The 14,593-nt window shown below is 42.7% G+C and overlaps 1 protein-coding gene across 1 annotated transcript in view; it reads right to left on the bottom strand.

Moving 5' to 3' along the window:
* The window catches only part of sdk1a (sidekick cell adhesion molecule 1a), a 182,030-nt gene that overhangs the window by 4,479 nt on the left and 162,958 nt on the right, over positions 1–14,593 (bottom strand). Inside the window, exons 34-41 of the mRNA XM_035528817.1 lie at positions 11,179–11,235; positions 10,653–10,754; positions 4,745–4,860; positions 3,961–4,147; positions 3,164–3,301; positions 2,337–2,498; positions 1,851–1,976; positions 1,365–1,529 (exon numbers count right to left, since the gene is read on the bottom strand). Of these exons, the coding sequence (XP_035384710.1) occupies positions 1,365–1,529; positions 1,851–1,976; positions 2,337–2,498; positions 3,164–3,301; positions 3,961–4,147; positions 4,745–4,860; positions 10,653–10,754; positions 11,179–11,235 (1,053 nt within the window). The remainder of the gene's footprint in view (positions 1–1,364; positions 1,530–1,850; positions 1,977–2,336; positions 2,499–3,163; positions 3,302–3,960; positions 4,148–4,744; positions 4,861–10,652; positions 10,755–11,178; positions 11,236–14,593) is intronic.

The raw sequence follows: 14,593 nt of genomic DNA, 5'->3' as shown, positions 1-14,593 counted from the left end.
AAATTAGTTGGGGGAGTTGCATGTATTTGGAGAAACAGGGAGGGGAACAAAGGTGGTGTGTGAATCTTATCTCCTCTCATGAAATCTTTTGTCTGAGCCAAGCAGAGAGTGGCCTAGATGCGTCACTGATCTAAGGGCGCAAACTCCCGCGGGCCTTTGCTGACAGCTGCGACAACACTGCTGTGACGGAGTGACACAGGCTCGGCCAGAAATAGTGTAGCACCTACAGTAGAATAGTTCCTGTCTAGAGACAGGGGGACCCATGCCTACACCCTTCTGCCTTTTGATGGACAAACAACAGTGAAGGTGCTCTGCTGGTACATGGGTATCTTAAGAAAAATGTGCGCTGCTTCATATCTCTATAATACAATGAATCTTTATAATACAGCGACCATTTGTCTCATTGACTCGGCAAGGGAGGATTATGATCAGCCACATTTGGGGTTAAATGGGTGTTTTTTTCTATAAACTTGGCAGGACACATCTCCAGGTAGCTTCACAACAGCAGCCAAGGGAAATAAATGGCTGTTCCAAAACAGAGACCGAACAAGACCGTCTCACTGCCAAATAGAAGGTCACTGATATATATGCTGTGGAGAATGTCATTACATGGTCAGGCACGCACTGTTAGTAGTGCATGCCAGCATCAGTGCACTGCTAGGGGCTCCACACTGATCCTGCGTGAAAGCACAAGTTTTCTTAGAGGTGGTTAAAGTGAGGATCCACAGATATGGCCATGGTCGAATTAAGTACAGCATTGGGCTCCATCACTCAAGGCACATCACTGTAGTGGAAGCCTGATATTATACACATTTTAATAGCTTTTTGCTTATGAGGCTTATGGTTTCAGAAATTCTATAAATTTTGGTAGCAAGACATGCATATATAAATGTCAGTTAAAAGATCTTTTCAGCTCATAAAATGAACTGAGCACTACTAACGTTATAATTTGTGATGTAGCTTTATAAGTTATGATCAAAGCACTTGTTCAAACCTGTTCTCTTTACATGATGTCATTTAAAGATTATGCAGTTTAATAGTTTAATAACCCATTGCACTTTATCAATGCTGATAAGGAACTGACTAACCTAGTGCAGAGTCCATGTGGATGCACAACAAATACACACATGATCAAAACTGATATCTTAACAAGTCAAAGCACTGAAGAAGCCTAATGATTAACCCGAACCAGTTTCAAGTCATGCATTTTAGATCCTATATGACCAGCTTTGTGACAATTCACAGGTGCTACTGTTTTCAAGAATGCTTCTTTGAATCACACATCAGCCTGCCCTTAGTTATTTGTATTTTGTGCATTTAATCTAGAGAGGCTAAACGCCAGATAGTTAGGAAAGAGCAGTTACCTGACATGGCAGCAGAGGGCGCACTTGGCTCGCCATAGCCATACTCATTGATAGCCAGCACTCTGAACTGGTAGCTGACTCCCTGCCGCAGTCGTTCCAGGCTCACGCTGTGAGAGGTGGTCGAGGGCGGCAAGTGCCTCACGAAAGTGTCCCACAAGGCCTCATCTGGGGATGGAGGGGTAAGGTCATGAGTCAAAGGTCACTGTGTTCACCTGCTCACTGCTGTGCTTGCTTAGCTAAACATGGGCCGTCGCTAGTGGCTGTTTCGCTAACAATGGGTGTGTCTTTGAAGTAAGCTGGGAACAGACTTAAATATATGCTCTGTCATTAAAACTAACAAAGTTGGTTACTGTGACTCTTTCTCCATCACATCCCTCAGGCAAAGTTGACAAGTCTTTGCAGCTAAGTTACATGTTGTTCATGCCAACTGTTTAAATATGGAAACAAATGAAGAGACTGAGGCATAGGCTTGGTGTGTTGGCATACCTGAAGGGCGGGCCTCAATGGCATACCCTGTCACATGGCCTGCTCCCCCATCTCCTGGGGCCCAGTGGATGGTGAGGGTTGAGCCAGATTTCATAAGTGATATTTTGAGAGGTGATCCAGGAGCTCCTGCATAAAAGGAGAGAAGAGCTTAGTGTGGTGCAAACTGCAGTCTCACTTAACTCTCTCTGACCAATGGACAGAAACCCAACCTTTTTTTGAACCTGAGATAAGTTTTCCATAAACCAAGTCTCTGGTTTGCAAATATAGTTTAGATGTTTATTTCAAACTGTCATAGCACAGGAGAATGAATAGCTACATAAACACAAGGGCAAGCAGAGCATACGACGCAGGTGGTCGCTCCACGTGCCCACGTTTGTCACCTAGCAACTCATGCTCGACAAAATACTTTCTTTCATCGCTGAGGGTTGTGCCTATGTGAGCTGTGTGAGACGACTTCATTTGCTGGATTGCTCATGATTCACTCACCCTCCACAGGGCCCGCCGTAACATTGGCTGTGACCTCTGGGCCATAGCTGATGGTCCTGGCCTGCACGCGGAAACAGTAGGTCACTCCCTTCGTCAAGTCACGCACCTTCAGCCAGCGCTGCCAGCTTCCCCGGATGTCCACTGTGATTACCTTGGTCACACCTGCATGCACATGCCCCCCAACACATACCCACACACACAGATACATGAATGCAAGAATATACCTAAATGCAGTTTTGCAAAAATACACATACACACACAAAAACACGCACACATACATACATACACACACACACAAATGCATGAAATGTACAATGAATATACCCAAATGCAATTTAAAAAAAGCACGCACACACACACACACATCTTTCTGTGGGCCAACAGGCCTTAGGCTCAATATAGCCTCTTATTTATTGATGAAATTAAAACAATGAAATGAATGTTGACCCAGAGGAAACAATAACAATTTTATTTCCAGAATTTTCAGCTCCAGGACAGAATGAAGGAAAGCAACAAGAATAGCACTGCAACTTATTTTTTTTTTAACAGAAATTACCACTGACTCATAACCAGCAGAAGTCACTGGTTCATAACTCGTTTAAAACCCCTGAGAACCCCCCTGAGGGCTTCTTGACACTTGATCGACACTTCAGAGGTGAGCACAGCTGCTGGGGCTGGACTTCCAGCAGTGCTGTTTGCGACACGGCACTGCTGCACAGCCAATTTAAACTGAAATGCTCGAAAAGCAACAGATATACTTAATAACAATGGCCCACAGTGGGTGAAGTGGGAACATGGGGAAATGTGGAATGGCATGTAAGACGTACCGTGAATGGGGGCTGAGGGCTCATACACCACTCTGTAGCCATCCACCACACCGTTTGGAGTCAGGGGGAGCCCCCAAGACACATTAACAGCCGTGCTGGTCACTTCAGAGAAACTAATAAAGCTAGGAGCACTGGGGGCTGAGAGAGAGAGAGAGAGAGAGCGAGAGAGAGAGAGAGAGAGAGAGAGAGCGAGAGAGAGAGAGAGAGAGCAGAATATAAGGAAGTAAAATATCAATAGGATCATTTGCACAACAAATAATGAAAAGAGGAGAACTAAAATACACCATGTTAAAACAGCACATCAGGGATGACCATTGGTTTACCCTCCTTGCAATTGTTTGAAAATATTTGTTGCCTTTATTTTGCTGTTGTGTCCATGCGCGGACTGTTGCTTTGGGAAATGTCAAAGAAAAAGAGAAGCTGTGCTTCTCTTACTTGTACAAATTAAGTCATTGACCATTTGAATAATTTATTAATTGTTTTGACAAGTGACTCATGCAGGATAACACCTCTGTCATTGTGATGAGTCATAACCCCAGGTCAGTGACTCTCCACTAATATATGGTTTAGACCAACAACATTCACAGAGACCATAATTTAATATGCAACACAAGAGTACACATATTACACATATTGTGGAAGAATAAATCAATCATGTGCTGACCTGGTTTTCATGCATGGGACATTGAGGTTCACCTGCTCTGGTTTCAGGTATAAGCTATGAGTGGAAGAAGCTGGGTTGCTAATGCTAGTTGAACTGATGTGAAAGATGTTAGCAGACAGAAGTAGAGCCTGACCTGCTTGGAGAGTGCGCCCCTTCCTGGGCTCACTGAGTGGGCCATCCCCTGCTGCATTAAAGGCTGACAGCTTCACCATGTAGTATGTGTAGCTGGTCAGGTTCTTCAAGCGCACACTCGTCTCAGGCAGAAAGAGGATCTTCACCTTTTCTGTCTCGTTCTGGTTCTCTATCTCCCAGTAATAAATCTGCATGCAGAGACGGAGTAAGATGGAAGTTTAATCTGATTCAAACTCACATGTAAAAGGCACCCTTGCTGCATTTTAATGACGACGTTCTTTCCCATAGTTGACTTGTGTCTTTCGAACACAAGACAGATACTGCAACTTACACACACTCAATGAAACTGCCTGCAAGGTAGAAAAACAATTCTGCCACATTAATGCATGGCTTCCCTTACAGTGTCTACCTCAGTGTCATGCGTATTTCAACAGGGATTCATTTAACCCTGACCTGTGATAATTATTTCATGACCCAAATGGTCTGGTCTTTTAAACATACGGACTAACATCATTATCTATAACAGTACAATGTAATAGTGAAAACTGAAAACATTTATTTGCTTTACTCTTCACACCCGGGGGGGAGAGAGCAGGAGCGAGCAAGCGAGAGAGAGAGAGAGAGAGAGAGAGAGAGAGAGAGAGAGAGAGAGCGCACAAGGGAGAGAAAACGGAGTGCTGGCAGAATGAGGAGAGGTTGTAGGAGGAGGAGTGTTTGCAGAAGAAGGAGGAGTGGTTGGAGGAAGGAGGACAGGATGTAGGATGAGGACAGGGAGAGGTTGTGACCTTGTAGCCCTGGATGATGCCATTCTGGGTCTCCACAGGAGGCGGTTCCCACTGCACCTCCAGCTGGGTGGATGACATGGTGTTCACTTGGATATTCTGAGGAGCCACGGAGGGTGCTGAGAGGGTAGGGGTGAGATAGAGGCATAAACACAGCTACCTGCCATCACCAGCTGTGCCACCTACTCAAACCTCCAGCTTAACAACGCACACTGACACTTTCATTTTAGCAGAACAGTCACACACACACGATAGCTGTAACTGCACACCAAGATGACTGGCACGTTGGCTTCTTTTTCACGAAGTCTAAGGAATAAGAGACCAAAGTTGCAATCCTCACCAAGAAAAACAAAATGCATTTTTAATCAGGGAGACTTTTAAAATCATAGCAATCTTAAAGGCAAGATGGCATGCTCATTTTAGGCTCTCTGTGTGTAATCCCAGTTTGTGTGGGGAGGGTGGTAGAGTAATTTAGGAGTGGAACTGAGGAGCAGTGAAAATCTTCAGGAGCATTCCCACTGAAGGAGTCATTACTAGAGTGCTAACAGGCCACTGCTATGTTCTCCCAGGCAGCTCCATGGTGGCATCGGTAGCAGTAGAAGGTTTAAAGGACAGCACCCTTCAACCACCCACCCATGGACACAGATACACACACACCAACATGACACACACACTCCACACCCCAGCCCCACCTCCTCATGACTCATTCCCCACCCCTGCTTGTCCTCAAATGGTGCCACACCTGATGTTAATCAGTAGGAAATTCATTTGTTTGTTTGGCCGTTCCCCCTCCTGCTGCCGGGAGTAATCTCCTTGCCTGGTCCCCTCTAATGACGCTGTTAATAACCTGATGCTGATAACCCTGTGCAGGTCTGCCAGCTGCTTGAGTTCTTTATGACAGACTCATATTTACTGCTTCATTAAGCCTCTTACGAGAGGCGGCCAAAAGCACCCCAAAGAGGTGCTGGAAGGAAAAAAAATCTCACCTCGATGAAATCACCACCAATGCTTTTATTAAAGGCATGTTGCCATGGTTGCTGTTTTGTAGATGCTGGCCAAAAGTTATGCGAGGTGCATGGCCATGAGTTATGCAAGGAGTTATGCAATAATGCGAGGTGTCACGCACGAGTATGGAGCTCTGGGTGAAAGGTACGAATTTGGGCTCTGGGTGTTGGGTATGACCATGGGGCTCTGGGTATCAGTCACATCCATGGGGCTTTGGGTGTCAGTTCTAGGTGCTTTTGCACCTGCCCCTTTCCCCTCATTAATTAAAAAGAAACCCCAATCATTAATTCAATCATTGTATTTTAGTCAGCTATCTTTTCAATCCTACTCTTGCTTGAGATGAACTTGTTGCTCTGACCTTTGATCTAATTTGCACCATCCTTGATGTTCCCCTGAAAACCAGGACACAACTCATCTGGCTACACCTGAACTTCAGGCCATGAAGATGCTGGATAACACCTTGAGTGCCTCTATAAGAAAACTGGATTTGCAGTGCATTGCTTGCTTACATTGACATCATTAAACATTACAGAGATGCTCTTTATATTACCAGATCTGCCCATCAGTCATCAGCAGTGTGTAACATGGTACGATCATGAGCCGGATGCACACACTGAGAAGAGTGAGATTTATTAAGGGCAAATCCACAATCAGAGTCATTGGAACAGTCCAGGTTCAGTGAACCAACACAAATTGTATGAGAATACATAATATGCAAGCAAACAAAAGCACACAATGGCAAACAGGGGATGCAGGCTATAACAAAAATATAAGTAACGAGAAAAACTCCATTAGCGAAAACAAATGGGCTAGGAATAACAAAGAGGCTGGGATTCACGCACGGAGGCTAGGAATCACAAAGAGCAGCTAGTATTTAACACACAGAGACTGGAACAAATGAAGGCTAGCATTAACAATGACCAGCAAACAAACGGAACAAGACAGGGTATAAATACACATACTAATAAGAATTAACAAGACACAGGTGCTACAAATAATGGGCGGAGAAAATGAAACACGGAAGCAAAACAAATACATGAGACAGGGTAACCATGGAGACAGGGACACTAGGAGGGGTTGTCCGTGACAGTGAAAACAGCAATAGACCTCATGCTTTGTTCAATACCACCACCAGGCTTATTCAGTCCATCTTCTAACCCTTCTTGTTCTGATATTTTGTGTAATGATTGTCTAGACAAAACAAATTGTTGATACAAGGAGCACTCATCTTCCCAAAGTTATTAGAACATGAAATAACCTCACTAGCTTACTTAAGCACCAACATCACTTCTTAAAGTGATATTGTCTCACTGTCCTCTCATTTCCAACTTCCACATTGTGAACAGATGTCTTGTCTCTGGCTTGGTTCCATTTCCTCTAAAAACTGTCATTTTCACACCCATTCTCATGAACATCCCCTTAACTCTACTGTTCTTAGTTACTAGAGGATCATTTAGTTTGCAGTAGTTTCAGAGAAGGCAGTTGCATCTTAGTTACAAGCATACGTGTCCAATAATGACATGTATGAGAAATTCCGATTAGGTGTTTTATCTCACCATAGCACAGACCCTGTCCTGCTTAGAGTATCCAGTGATCTCCTCTGATCTGCTGATATTGGTGCTATTAATAGTTTATTCTTTCTTGATATTAGTTCTGCTTTTGATACAGATAATCACATTATTCCACCTTCTTGTCTTCACTCACATCTAGGAATATGTGATTCTAATTTAGTATGGTCCAACTCTGAAATAAAGAATTTTGTCTCTAATGGCAAATATAAATCTTTCACTGTTACTGTTCCAAAGTGTTCTGCAAGGCTGTTTCTTAGATCCTTTCCTGTTTGCTGTCTACATGTTCCCTCTTGACTCAGTGGCATGGCCACAGTTTTATTTCTATGCTGATGACATTCAAATCTATTTTGATGTCTTTCTCCTGTTTATATGTTAGTCTGCTTGAAACTATGAAACACTGCATGGCACATATTTTCAGGTTAAACCCTGACAAGATCAAGATCATATTCGCAGGGATCAAAGCAGCTGTTTCTATGAATAGTAGTTTCTGCCTTGCCATTAAAGATGTCATAGCTGTCCCCTCAAGTGCAGTTCTTAACCTGGGAATTGACCCTACATTCTCCTTCTAAACCCACATTGCCTCCTTAACTGAAGCGGTATACCTAATAACCTGTGCAACATTGCTCCTCTGCACCTCTTCACTACAGCTCCTTATTTTATGGTTTTCCTGATAAATTCTTCAATAAATTCCAATTCATCAGTTTGGATAATTACTCATATAAAGAAAACTGCACACATTACTCCTGTTCTCTGGCTTCCTATAACTACCTGTATTTAATTCAAATGGCTTGACATCACCTACCTCTTGGGACATCTTTCATACATGACATCCCATTCACTAATCTCTGGCACAAGTCTGCTTTCCTTTCTATACACTAAGCTATCCACTATCGGAAAAAGATTGTATGATGCTTACAGTAGTTTATCAGCTGTTTGTTGTTTGCATCCAATGCTAAAACAGTAGCTAACATTTCACACTCCAGCACTGTAATACTGAGCCACGAGTATTATTTCACAAACTGTTTGACACTGTGGACATGCTTTTTTTCTATTGAACACCTGCCCCAGAAGACCTCTCTCTGTATCCCTGCAAGGTATTGAAAATAGTTTCAGCATCATGTTGAAATTAAACATCACAGTGACAGCTCCATTTGTAGCAGTTTGTCGCTCTTCAGTACTTCTAAGAGAACAGCCATGCTAATACATCTGTCTGTCGAAAGAAAAAGTTTTTTTCTGCTATTTTCAGAGACAATCAATTGATCATATAGGACATGAAACTCATGAACACAAATCTACACCAGCTGGATGGAGCTAAACAATGTAGACTGTATATTGTATGATGTATTGTAGCACAGCAATTATAGCCTGGTTTCCAATGCCAGGGTTTGGATGTTGTCATGTCCGCTCTTGCTGTTTGGCAGCTCATTAAATAGTGAAGCCTGCTAATGTTCAGCTGTTAGTCAGTGCCACTGTATATTACTCACCCAGTAACTGGAAGGAACATTGTTTTTAACAACAAGACAACTAATGTGAAATTTGAAGAGCACTCTAGCATCTATCCGTTCATTCCAGCTTAGCTGAAACCACCAATGATCAGGCATTCTATTCTGTACTTAGACAAGTTTTCGGTGTGGAGATCATTAGCTTCTAGAGTTTTTTTTCAAAGTAAATTCAACTGTGCATGTATGTGTGTGTGAGTCTACATGTGGGTACACATCTAGGTGAGTGTAGGAACAATACACTGGAACTGTCAACCACACAGCGAGAGAGCCATTTTTTCTGCTTGGCAAAATCTCTATTTCAGCAAGGTCAACCTGCACACATGCAGTGTAACATCAGAGAAAAGTGGAAAGCATGCAAACTCTCACCAGCACCTTTTTTAAGTCGCTGCACAAACCCATCTTGCAAACCATTCCACCAGCTGAGGAGTTCTGCCCCCCTGCCCTGCCTCCTTGAAGGCTTCTCTGAACATGGGCATCATTTAGGCTTCTAAAGGCCTCCTGTGTGTTGACTGCTCCAGTAAAAGAGCTGAGAGACTGGCCATAATAATGGATGATTTGAGAAAAAAACTATTCTTTTTGCATGACTGAGCGAATAGATTCGGACAAATGAAGAAATTGATTATATATTTTAAAATTTGCGCTACAAGCACAGCCTTGATAAAACCTATTTTCTGCCTCACCTTAGGTGTGTGTATCCTATCTTTTGTCTCCTAACATGTCTATCATCCAACATACGTACATTTATTAGCTGAGAAACAAATTGCATGGCCTGTCTAAGTTCCATATCAGAGCTCAACTATGACACTGTACATGCATGATGCCATTAGCCAGGCTGAACACACATTAAGTGAATGTGCAAATGAGAAACCTCACTTCAGTTTCTTTTGAATTGTTCATTTTTGATTCTCTTTTTGATCATTCAGCAGTAGTGTCATGTGAAACAGTAAATGAGTCACAGTAGAGACTGGTTAAAACTGTAGCCCTCACACTATTTAGAAATGCCCTCTCTGGGTATTGATTTAAATAAATCTAAACCCACATATTTCACTCGAATGGGTAATGTTAAAAAATCTCAGATCTCAGTCATAGGTGTTAAACAGTAAAACATGATAAACAGTGAATGTGTTACTACGTGGGTGTATATGTGAGACAGTGAATGTGTTACAACACAGGTGTACATGTGAGCTAGTGAACAAGTTACTACACAGGTGTGGATGTGAGCTAGTGAACAAGTTACTACACAGGTGTGGATGTGAGCTAGTGAACAAGTTACTACACAGGTGTGGATGTGACAGAGGCCCTCCCTCCTGCTCTCAACTCCTTCTGTGGATTTTGCTGGGGTTGGGCCATTGTGACATGAGTGCAGTCTACACCCCCATGTCACCCCCATGTCACCCCCATGTCACCCCCTGGTCACCCCTGCGACTCCCCGGCATCAGTATTGAGGACGCAGCAGAATAACAGTTGCTTTGCTATGAACTAGTTCCCTGATTATATGGGATCTGTGAGGTATAGCGCCATTATGACAGCAATGCCGGGCTGGGCTGGATGAAGAGCTGTCCTGTAATAGACCTTCACTCAGCAGGCGCCACAGAGTCTGATCCTCCAGACAGACCCTTCCACTGACCTTCAGCTCTGCATGATGAATTAGGATGGCGCATAAGCAAAGATGAACACAAACTAAAAAAAGGCGTCTAATGAATTCTAGCATGTTGACCATTCTAGGATAACAAGCACCCTTGCCCGAGGAGTGGTTAAGGAAATGCTTATCCTAATGAGAACTGTTGTCATGTGATCATGAACAGAGCAGTCAGTGTAATCTTATGATTATACCTGCTTCCCCAACAAACACCTCCACGGGAGCACTGGCAGGACTCTCCCCAATGATATTGTAGGTTGTCATGATGATTTCATAGCGCCTGTATTTTTGTAGCTCTGTGAAGACAAACAACGGTATTTAAATGAATATTTCTCAGCTTGAAGACAATAGACATAAAAGAGAAGTACTTTAAACAGTCATGTTGTTCAGATAACCGACATGTCTGTGAACTTATATTTCTGGAGAAGGTCGTGTGTTCTTGGGATGTAACTGGAATACCAAGACTATGTAGTGTGATGATGAGGCCAACAAAGCACAATAAGAGGAGTTTGTGTCTGGTCTATGGAATACAATTATGTCTTAGCATATGTGGAGATTAGACTATTACTTGTCAGAATTGACTTATTAGAGGAATCACCTTGTCCTCTGGAATGCAGAGAGCATCGGGCATTATAATCTTTGCCAGAGGGAGTGTGAATATTTTATTTGGACTTCAAAGTAATGTGGGCTAATTTAGATAGATGATGGAAAGAAACTTACGGGTGAGTTCGAATTCCATTAGGGAAGGACTGCTCACTGTCTTCACAGTGCTTTTGGCTGGTGGGGAGAGTGGAGACAGAGAAAAACAGAAAAAGAGAGAGATGAGGAATCCATTACTAAAGGATGAGGCAAGATGAAAATATACAAATCAAAGAGCTATTTCATCATGGCTGTAAATTTTTGGGTTTTCAACCCAAGTCGCACATATTCCTTCGCAGAACTGATGAAACCTCACAAGGCTGAACTGTCCGTCCCTCCGCATGGACTGCTATCAAACCCCTGGGGCTACATCGACTGAGTGATTAATGATTCAACAGTCAATATAAAACACAGTATAACAAGCTTGTGACTGCTATTAAGACTCCTGAAACATACTACTGTTGAGTACAAACCTGTTTCAATGAAAACAGAAATAAATAAGTTTAAAAAAAAAAGATTTTTAAATAATATTAATAATTAATAATATCCTGAAGTATTTTTAATGCCTGTCTGTCTGGCATGTCTGACAAAAAAAAAAACCAAAAAACAAAACCATTGTCAGACATGAATGAAACATGCAATAGCACTTCAAAGCCAAAAGAGCAGACGCCACTTCAGTAGATTCCTCCTGCCAGAGTGCCTTAGTGGATTTTGAAGTACCTGCTGATTTTTGAACACGAGCTAGTAAGACTGAACAAATAGGGCAAAGCTGTGGGTAATTTGCCTATGGATCATCATATGAGAACTGGAATAATGCTGAGAGCTGGCAGCCCTTATGTTTAAGCATAGAGGAGGAGAAGGGAGGATAGGAGAGGAGAGAAGGAAAAGGGAGGAGAAAAACAAGAGATGAAGAGGAGAAGGGAGGAGATGAGGGGAGAGAGGAAGAGAGGACCAGAGAAAAGGACCAGAAGATGAGGTAAGCAAGAGGAGGTGAGAGACAAACCCTTCCACTGTGGTAAATAATAATGGTAAGAAGTTAGTGTACTTCTGTCAAGGCCTAGGCCTGTACATGCTTAATGATCAGATCTGAGGAGACTCTTTAGGCAGGTTCACTTTCTGCTCAGCTCTTGGGTCTAGTGTAGTTGACTATATTGTTAGTTACGCAGACCTCTCCTCCATCAATGCATTCACTGTCAGACTACAGTTAGCTTTATCAGACCATTGCCAAATTATCAGGGATTCTGAGAGACCATTCTCCTAAAGAGAATTCCACAATTAGAGGAATCAAAGAAACACTGCAAACTAATTCCAATCAATCCTGCATACAGATGGACATTTCGACAGCGATGACTAACCTTATTAACAGTTTTCTAATAACACAGTTCCAACCTAACAAAAAAGATGTTAATCTGGCTGTAAAACAAATAGAAGAAATTTATAACAAATCTGAAATCAAAGTATACCTTGCTAAAACAAAAACATTAGGCAAAAGACCACAGAAATAAAAATGGTTGGACAAGGAATGTCAAATTGTAAGAAAAGAACTCAGATGGCTATCTAGTCAAAAACACAAAAGGCTGAACTAAGAAAAAAATATTGTTAAACACAAACTGTACAAAAAAGTTGTTCATAAAAAGAAACAGTAACAGTACAACCAGACTCTTAAGACATTGAAAACCCTCTTCATCATAACCAGTTCTGGGAAATATTGAATAGTCTTAACACAAATCAAAGGCAAGACACGCCAATACAGAATAGAGATACATGGAGAACTTACTTTGAAAATGTATTCAAAGACGTTTCCTCAAAATTCTTACAGCCAACCAAAAAAAACCAAAAAACCTTTGTAAATCAGCCTTCAAAAATAACCCAAACCCATTTTTATTATAGAAATACCCTCAAAGAATTGGCAGATATACTCCAAAACCTAAAACCTAAAAGAAAGCATGTGAAGAACAGCTCTCTTGAGCTGCACAGGGCCTTACTCAAACTCTTTAAGATGGTTCTTCAAGATGGCTGCTTTTCTGAAACCTGGAACATGGGGTTGATATCCCCAATCTGTAAGAGTGGAGACAAATTTGACCCCAGCAACTACCAAGGCATGTTTGTGAGCAGTAATCTGGGGAATGTTTTCTGATGTATTATTAACGACAGACCTTCCTTTCACAAGTGTCCTAAATAAGAGTCAAACTGACTTTTTACCAAATCATTGCACCATGTTTACGCCATACAGTATACCCACCAAAAAATAACAGTAAAATATTTGCATGTTTTGTTGATATATGCCAAACTCTATTTGGCATACTAGACTATTTTATCAAGTTCTAAAATGTGGCATAGGAGGTCAATTGCATGATATCTTGAAATCTATATGCAGAATAAAACTTGGCAACAAGAGAACAGAATACTTCACTCAGGGGCATGGGGTGAGACAGGGCTGCAGCTCCAGTCCAACCCTGTTCAAAATTTATATAAATGATTTAGCATTGTTACTGGAACAAACTGGATCCCCTTGACTCATCCTAAATAATATGGAGGTAAAATGTCTGCTCTACTGTCACGGAACGCTCGCCTCCCACGAGGCGCGTGGTTTGGCCAGCCAAGTGCAGCGGGAGGACTTTCGTTTGTGGCCACGCCTGCACACACCTGCACCTCATTTCATCGATGTGTATTTAAACCCACGACAGGAAGTACACTATCGTTGGTCATTGTTAATGTAGCGTGTGGATGTAACGTAGTAAATGTTTGATCTACTGTTCTTTTTGTCAAAGTTAAACGTATCGTTGTTTCTTGCCCGTGTTTAATGTTAACTGCTTCTTGTTTGAATTAAGCGTGTGTAACTCTTGTGAGTGCCGTTAGTGTTGTATGTTTAAATGTTAATAAATGTAAGTCCCAGACGTTGGCGTTTGTGAGTCCTGCCCTTCGCCCTGCGGCACTCGGGCCACCTCGCGTTACATCTACGCAGATGATCTGCTGCTGCTAGAGCAGTTCTATCAGTACAGGGCCCTGACTGTAACGATCACCTGAGTGCCGCAGGGCGCGGAACAGGATGCACAGACTCCCTCGACTTTGTGAAACATTTAATGACATCGAACGTATAAGACAACGGTGGCACTCAAACTTAACATTAACAGTGAACATAAACATAAACGTTAAACCCCGTGGAGGTGCGTGCAATCACGGGGGTGTGGCTACAAACAAGAGTGAACTCCCCTGCAGGCAGCAGGCCGTACCATGTGACGTGGGGGGAGGGGAGCGCCCCGTGAGAGAACCCCCTCCCAAGGGGCGTGGCTCCCGACGTGTCCTCTCCAGGATTGCGAGCCCCAGGCCGCTGTGTACACATACAGACAGTATGGCTTTGACTGGTGCCCACCCAACATGAGGCAGGCTAGGAACTGAAAGCCCAGAAGACCTCTCGAGCGGAGGGAGGATGACAGAATCCCTGTCTCCCTCAGGGCAGTCCGGTATGCTCCTCATAATATGCGGGGGAGAGGCA

The sequence above is a fragment of the Electrophorus electricus genome, chromosome 8 (assembly GCF_013358815.1).
Source record: "Electrophorus electricus isolate fEleEle1 chromosome 8, fEleEle1.pri, whole genome shotgun sequence".
In the NCBI taxonomy this organism is placed as follows: domain Eukaryota; kingdom Metazoa; phylum Chordata; class Actinopteri; order Gymnotiformes; family Gymnotidae; genus Electrophorus; species Electrophorus electricus.
The sequence above is the reverse complement of the archived record's forward strand: the minus strand, read 5'-3'. Positions and strand labels throughout refer to the sequence as shown.